At 36.2% G+C, this 7,958-nt stretch overlaps 1 protein-coding gene across 3 annotated transcripts; it reads left to right on the forward strand.

The window, feature by feature from the left end:
- The first annotated feature begins 309 nt into the window (after positions 1–309).
- On the forward strand, positions 310–3,730 carry LOC140035003 (probable protein S-acyltransferase 15). 3 transcript variants are annotated; one of them, XR_011838918.1, is made up of 8 exons: positions 313–679; positions 2,008–2,100; positions 2,211–2,312; positions 2,404–2,475; positions 2,715–2,813; positions 2,897–2,992; positions 3,123–3,429; positions 3,665–3,730. XR_011838918.1 is itself a non-coding variant. In XM_072074186.1 (7 exons), exons 1-7 carry the CDS (start codon positions 407–409, stop codon positions 3,216–3,218), a joined length of 831 nt encoding a protein of 276 aa, XP_071930287.1. In that variant the 5' UTR covers positions 313–406; the 3' UTR covers positions 3,219–3,669. The 3 variants fall into 3 exon arrangements, 2 of the variants coding, with proteins under 2 accessions (XP_071930288.1, XP_071930287.1); XM_072074186.1 differs by having other exon boundaries at positions 3,123–3,669; XM_072074187.1 differs by lacking the exon at positions 2,897–2,992 and having other exon boundaries at positions 310–679; positions 3,123–3,669.
- The last annotated feature ends 4,228 nt before the right edge of the window (positions 3,731–7,958 follow it).

The raw sequence follows: 7,958 nt of genomic DNA on the forward strand, positions 1-7,958 counted from the left end.
CCACTGAAGAAATACAAAAACATGAAAACAATTTCTCTTTTTTCTCTTTTATTTTGTGTAGATATCTTGCAGCGAATCTCTCTAAATCGGTAACACCCAATTGTTCGGCCTCCCTCGACTACGCACGGATTGTAACGAAATTGGGTCTAATGTCTAGAGGCTCATGAATTTTTTCCTGGGCTAGAAACATGGACTGGCACCTTTTGTGAATTGGGCTCCTTACATAATGTACTAGGTCTGAACTTGAAAGTTCTTTCCAGCTGGGCTAACATTAGTATGTTGTTATGACTTTTTTTTTTTTTTATAATTATTTTCTTATGACTTTAAAATAAAATTAACTACTTTCTTCTTCAAAACCGTCCTCAAGAAACCCGAAGTAAAAACCAGCAGTGATCTGAATACAGCTATGAAGCTCGAAAGAATTCTCTCAGTTCCCATATTTTCAGTTGTTTTCATGGTGGGGTTTGTTTATTATGTCACAGTTTTCATCTTTATTGAAGATTGTTCAGGTTTAAGTACCTCAGAAGGCTCGCGACATGCTATGGTTTTCACCTTATCGGCTTTCCTATTCGTTTTCTCTTTCTTTGTCTGTGTCCTCACCGACCCTGGTGGTGTCCCTCCTGGATTTGTTCCTGATGTTGAGCATAGTCTTCCCTCAGATCAAGAAGATAAGACTTCTGTAAGTTTTCTCTACTTTCTTTCCTTTTTTTTGGGAATTTTCTTCTTGTTGTTGTGAAAGGTAGAATTAGCATTGGAATCCCATGTTGCGGTTGAAAAAGCTCGGTGCTTTTTGTTGGAATCTGTGCTTTGGATGCTCAGGCTTTTTAGCTTTTGGCCACTTGAATTGTTATGGACTGGTGTGAGAAAGACGAGTGAATTTTGGGGAGAGATGTCTGGGGAGCAGTAGAACATATAGAACAATGATACAAAAGGATTTGATCTTTTTTTTTTTCTGTAATTGAGCTACTTATATTTAGAATTAGTGGGCTCTGTTTAAATCATTTAATTGCTCAACGTCTTCAAGAGTTATGTACACTAGAAATATTCTTCTGTTTCATAAGTTAGGAATCAGCACATATGAAATTGACTGGTAAAAAGGAAAAAGTGAATGGTCCGTTCAAATACTAGTGCAACGAAATGCACTGTATCCCACAGACCGTCCATGGCTACCGCACGTGAAGCAGCCAGGTAACATGTTTGGTGCTCTTGACAGTTTGTTATATCCACCAATGTCAAGCCTGAGAACGTTGTTGTTCTTGTGGTGAATTTTGCTGTTTGTTTTGTTTATTTGGATGATTTTGCTTTCTACCATGATTGTCAATAACTACGAGTAAATGGCTACATTAAGATCTTCTATGAATTCAACCGGAAACAGTTGGAAGAGAGTTTGCTTGTATTATTGTGTGGAGGTGTTACTGTGAACAAGAGAAAGGAAAGAGAACTCCACTTTTTAGAAGCTAAATAAACCATCAATGTTTCTTTAATTTAAATTAAAAAATAAGTCAATTTTTGTGTACATAACCCCATTTTATCCTTCTTTTCTGTTTTTAATTTTCTGGACATCTTCTGAAGTAAGGATGACTATAGAGAAGATTTGGTCAGGAGGTGTCAATCATGGTTAGATATCATTGACACTATTTGATTTCCATTAGCAGAGAACAGCTTTTCAACATGATTGCGATTGACACCCTTGAATTCCAATTAAAGTAGAAGCACAACACTTTTCAACCCTCTTTTATTGTGGCAGAATTGTTGTAATTGTTGCTTGACTTGTTTCCCTTTTTGTCCTCTTAAGCCTCTCCATTCTTCTTGTTAATTTGCTGCTGATTAACAGTATTCCATGAATTTGCTATAGTTATTTAAACACTTCCTTATTTGATGCAAAATGAAAAGGAAAATAACAAGAAAACAGGAGGCTTGCTTTACACATTTTCATGGCGATATGAAGTTGGTTTGATATCTTGATGCATGTTGATGCAAAAGATATACTAAATTCATGATTTTCAGCATGTAAACCCGAGGCAATGTGATAAGTGTTCAGCATATAAACCTCCCAGGGCTCATCATTGTCGTGTTTGTCGAAGGTGTGTTCTGAGAATGGTGAGTGCTTGTTGACCAAAGTGCATATTTCTGTGTCAATATGTTATTGTCTAATGTTACATTATTTACTTGTCTGTCTAATAATTTATTTTCTTGAAATACAAGTGCAGGACCATCATTGTGTCTGGATAAATAATTGTGTTGGTCATAGAAACTACAAGGCTTTTGTTGTATCAGTGTTCTATGCAACTATTGCTACTACCTACTCTTGGGTATGCCATGCATTCAAATATGTTCTTTTGGTTTTGTCATACCAGCTATGCCAAGCTTTAAGTACGTGTTGTCTGTTGTTGGTTTCCCCAGATAGTGATTCTAAATTGCGTGCTTCAGAAGGACCAGGATTTCAGTGGAAGGATACCGCTTAAGATCTTTTATGTAAGTCAGTAATTGTTTCTGCTAGTGTATTTAGTATTTACAGCTCTTATTAGGCTTTCTTGCTAACTTAAAATGTTTAATGAGTATATGAATCTAGTCAAGATTGATTAAAACACTAAGTATTAGTTTTCCATCTCTTTGACTCGATTGATTTCCATGAATATCCTTATCTGGAAGCAGTAATCTGCTCATATTCTTGAAAGTGCTCTTGAAGTGTTATATGATGTTCTAAACTGCAGATTGCATGTGGGGTAATGTTTTTGGGCTTGACTTTGACGTTGGGAACTCTCTTGGCTTGGCATATCTATCTCATATCTCATAATAAGACGACTATAGAGGTAAATTCTTGTGTTAATATTCCATTCATATAATGAATTTCCTTTTTTCCATTGGTTGATGATCAGATTACCTGTTTTCACAGTATTATGATGGAAAAAGAGCAGCTTGGTTGGCCAAAAAATCTGGTTTACGTCCTCATCATCCTTTTGATGTTGGTGCTTTCAAAAATTTTACCCTGGTCTCTCTCTCACATCCATGCATCTTACATGCTCCAAGTTTGCTCTAAATTCAAAGTTCGATGAATTGCCAAATTCATGTTGGAATGCAATTACCATGTCCCGACTGCAATAACATTTCTTGATTTCCAGGTATTAGGTCCAAACATGTTAAAATGGCTATGGCCGACAGCAGTTAGCCATATCAAAGATGGATTGAGCTTTCCTACTGCACGTGATAACTTGTGACTGGTTCTGCTTCTACAATTAGTGTGAGCCAGCACTGCATCTTCTCTCTTTTGTTTGCCCAGAGCCGCTGCAAATTCAATTTTTTTTTTCCTCCACTACTCGGGAGTAAAACATACAATGAGGTAACTTACCAGCAGCATGTGGAGCAAACTCGGGAATAGTTGGCGCTGCAGCAGAACGAGTGTTAAACGGAGCCGCTAAACAAAGTCAGGTGACATTTTGGTACTCATTTTTGCTGTTGTTCCATGAAGCTAAGTGCCCAATTCAGATGCAAAAATGGAAGCTAATCCATCCCGTGCTTTTTTATGAGCAACATAACAAAAAATTATCCATATATCTTCCTCTCTTTGTCGCTCATCTATCTTCCCTTCAATAGAGATTCAACAGAGTTCATTGTTGTTGTTGAGGGGATACTGTGCATAAATTGCAGTTCTATTGATTTGTAGGGTCATCAACAGTCGTTACAATCAATTGTGAATTATGGACCCTCCAGCCAAGCCAGTTTCCAAGAACTGTAAAATATGCTTTATCAATCAAACATGCAAATCGCCCCCGCGTGAATGGTCCTGCGGCAGCGCCTCTCACCAGTGAATGTTGAGGTTACAAGTTCGAGTTTTCGCTCCGCTGGATTCCTTCGCGCACTTAACGTGTTCGGGCTGGGTTGGGACGCCGGGCCCGGACCGCAGGGGATTAGTCGGGTCCCGTAAGGATTGACCCGGACACCCCTGTGTCGACAAAAAAAAAAAAAAAAAAAAAAAACAAACATTCAAATCGCTTTGATTTTCCACATTGTCATCTATCGATTGCGGTGAATTTTAACTCACATTCGCATATAATGGAGATTCAGTTATTATTTATTTTCACCATTCCTCAGGCTGACAAGATGCCAGACTCTATAACATTGTATATTACTATATAATACTTGGCTATGATCCGGGGGTGAAAAGTGATGCTATGGTATGATGCCCACAGAAACTGTTCAAATATTTTCTAAGGCTGGATGCACAAGAAGTAGTAGTTCTGACACCAAAACTTGTGCCCCGACGTTAATCCATTTAAGCCCAATCAAGAAAAGGTAGCTAGTCTTGAGAGATAAACGGGTACAAAAATGAAAAAAGTTTTGAAACTATCATACAATCGAGTCAAGCATTGGAAGCTAGCACTTCATCAAGGCTCTAGATACAGAAGTAAGATGAACAAAGCAGACAATCTTGCAGTGACAGATTATGCCGTATCCATTTGTGAGATGGATTGAAAAAGACCAATCAAAATTTGGAGTTTTGGTCTAGCCAAGAAACTAGTACTATTCTTTCTGCTACTAAACCTGTAAAATTATGGTGAAAAAACAACAATTTGAAGAAAGATGAAATGCACCGAATGGATAGACGAAAAACACAAGCCACCAACACCATGTGCAATTATGTGCCGTATGTCGACTTCACGTCTATCCGAAAGAGTTAAAACACTCAATCAAGATCTCGTCCTCTGGTGCGAATGAATCACTACTGCCACCTCTGCATGGTTGATAGGATTGACACCAAAACTTTTTTTTTTTTTTTTTTTTGGCATTTGTTCACGAGGTCTAGGATTTTGAAAACAAAAAGAACTAAAAGGGTTGATATATTCTACTAATAAGCAGAGAGATCCTGCTTGTTTTGATGTAAACACGATATTAAATCCCTACCGGTGATTAATGCACAATCGACGTGTGTGCAACAAACAAAAATATTGCATTCACAAACTGTTTGGAGGGATGGGTTGGATGGAATAGAGAGGGGATGTAAGTGAGAGATTTCAGAACCTCCTATTTATACTAAAAAAGAAAAGAAACATTTACAAACTCATTTTTTCTTTGGTAAGAGGGTAGAACCATTTTACCCTTACAATTAAAGGGGCAGTAGGAAGTTTCAAAACTGATGAGTGTATGTTAATATTAGAAATGGTGCCATCCTTTTGTATATTGTATACATGTATAGATTTTTAACATGATAATTTATTTTTAAAAAAATCAGAAATTTCACTCAGAGACAACGTGCGAAAATCCCTGCTTCTATCCCTATTTATGTCGTTGAGGCTTCTTTTTAATTTGCCTCATAAAACTGCCCAATGTTTTCGGTAATTAATAGCTTGCATTTGCAGGATTTCCTAGAGAAACATTAGCAAGCTTAAAAGCTACTCCTTTCGGCTCTTGAAGTAGATTTTCTTCACGACGTTGACATAATATACCTTAACAGGTCTTCACAACAATCAATCAGAAGGAGAAGAATAATTTTGTGACAGCGACACACTTGAATGATGGATGCACAAGTACCAATGTACTCTTTTTTTTTTTTTTTCATTCTTCCACTCTCCAACAAACAACTGTTAGACATAGAATTCAAATCTTTAAATCTAACCGTGACAAAAACTTTAAAAGCCCTCTCCTGACCGTTGAGCCAACTCCAGTGATTGAAGATAACTTTGTACAATGTGAAGTAGTTTGATTCACAAATTGATAAAAGATCGTAATTGGACTGGGATCATAAGCGGATTGAAGTTTATTGTTGACAACGGAAGGTCCTTTTTTGATCTAATCGATTCAATTGTTTGTTGTAGTTTCTAGTCAATAAGGACTGCTTGGAGAACATGATCCGTATCATTCTTTTTTCTGCACAAGTATTTTTATGTTGTTTTTTAACCCTAAAAGAAATGTTTTTTTATTACTTATAACGGACGACTTCTTTTAACAGGACACGAATGAATACTTACATACAGACAAGCATACAACTGATAAAGATGAGGAATCTTGAACCAAGAAAGCACCAAAAATATAGCTCAGCACTTTGGAAGATCTGCAAAGCAACACCTCTTTTTATGCTTGATTAGAACAAAGAAATCCTTTTACTTTTATTAGTTTATGCATGTCCTGTTACGAGTAACTCCTCCATCTAAATAAAGGAATCTGGTTTACATTAAAGAAAGAACACTATACCTAGACAGCCAACACTGATGCGAAACCAAGGTCACTGATTCAAATGATTCATTGAGCCCAACTAACAATTTTCACAAGAATAATTGGTGAATCCCTAGAATTAAATTCTGAATGCTGTGCTACACTTTTTCTTTCGTACATCAAAATCCCACTACGATGAAATAGATAGATATATGTGGAATTGAAGATTCATTCTTGATTTTGACTTTTTACGTTTATAAATTTCACGTATATCAAATTGTCGTCGCATATTTTTTTTTAAAAAACTTTTTAAGACAAATACAAGAGTTTTACTGTGTGTGATGCCGCTATTGTCGATGTAAGAATTGTATTTTCTTGTATCTTAACATGCTTCAAATAGATAGGCAACAAAAATTGAAAATGAAATGGTTGGAAGTCGACATCATGGTGGCTGACGTGGGGATAAGCACACGTTTATTTAATACGAATCTCACTTAATTTTAGTGATTGGCATGGGGTTTCTATGGATCGAATGATTATGCTTCCAGATGGACAAATTCATACGTCTTAAAGAAATCATTTTTTCTTTGGCCTAGTGACGATGTACATATCTGGACTGTATTGTTGCCATTCTTCCATTAGTTTCTTTGGAGGGTCACCCTTTTGACTGAAAAACATGGGCGTCAACCAGATGAATTCATTGAACGCTGGCAGTTCTTGCGCATATGAGCTGCAATTCGGTTGAAATGATGGAAAAAGAAATTCAACAATATGCTTACGATGGTTTGTCAAGCTGTAACTTAATTCATTAACATATCTTTCCTTGTTTTTTTTTTTTTTTTTTGAATGAATATCTCGGTCAAATTAGGTAGAGTACAATTGGATTATACGTTATCCTTGCCTTCGTGCTCAATTTTAATTGTTTGAATGCATAAACATATTATAACATGCACGACGACAAAGTGTCTGTATAAGTTGATTTAATTGAAAAGAATTGATCACTTTCTTAGAAAAATATTGTGTATCTGCGTTGATAAACGATCTGTAAGAACTTTTATAAGTAACCTGTGATGTAACCGTGGAGCATGCTCTGACCCGTGGTGATAATCGGAACTAAACTTTAATTTACTAAAAGAAATGCATGATGACTAGGGGTGTTCACGAATCGAGAGCTCGACTCGACCTCGATCAATATCGAGTTCGAGTCGAACTCGAGCTAATTAAGTCAAACTCGAGCTCGAGTTTGAGCTCAAAAACATTAAGCTCGCGAGCTCAATTATATATTTTTTTATTTTTTATTTTAATAGTAAAATTACACATATATCTCTAATATTTTATTATTTGTTAAAAAATTATTATTTTATTTATTTTTAAAAATAAATAATTATTTTTTATTTTTAAAAAATAAATTTATTATTATTTTTTATTTTGTAAGCTTGAACTCAACATTTTGAGCTCGCTGAGCTCGACCTTCACAAAATTAACTGGAAGGTCAAGTTGATTGGGCCAAAACTCGGATCGACTCGACTCGATTCATTTGCACTCCTAAATTGACGACAGAGTGAGAGGCCTTATTCACAGTGTCTTGCACCATTAATGATGCCCACAAATTCAATATACTGTATATGCTCAAATCATCAAAATTCAGGCTCTGCATCGTCAGCTACATGTGTTATATTTACTTGAACCGATTTTTCTTGGCTTCTTGGTTTGCAGAGAGTATATTCCATAACGAATACATCAAATATACTGACCACAACATGCACAAATCTTGCCCAACCCTTCAAGAAAGAAAATCGTAAGGAACA

Source organism: Coffea arabica, chromosome 2c, assembly GCF_036785885.1.
Source record: "Coffea arabica cultivar ET-39 chromosome 2c, Coffea Arabica ET-39 HiFi, whole genome shotgun sequence".
Lineage (NCBI taxonomy): Eukaryota > Viridiplantae > Streptophyta > Magnoliopsida > Gentianales > Rubiaceae > Coffea > Coffea arabica.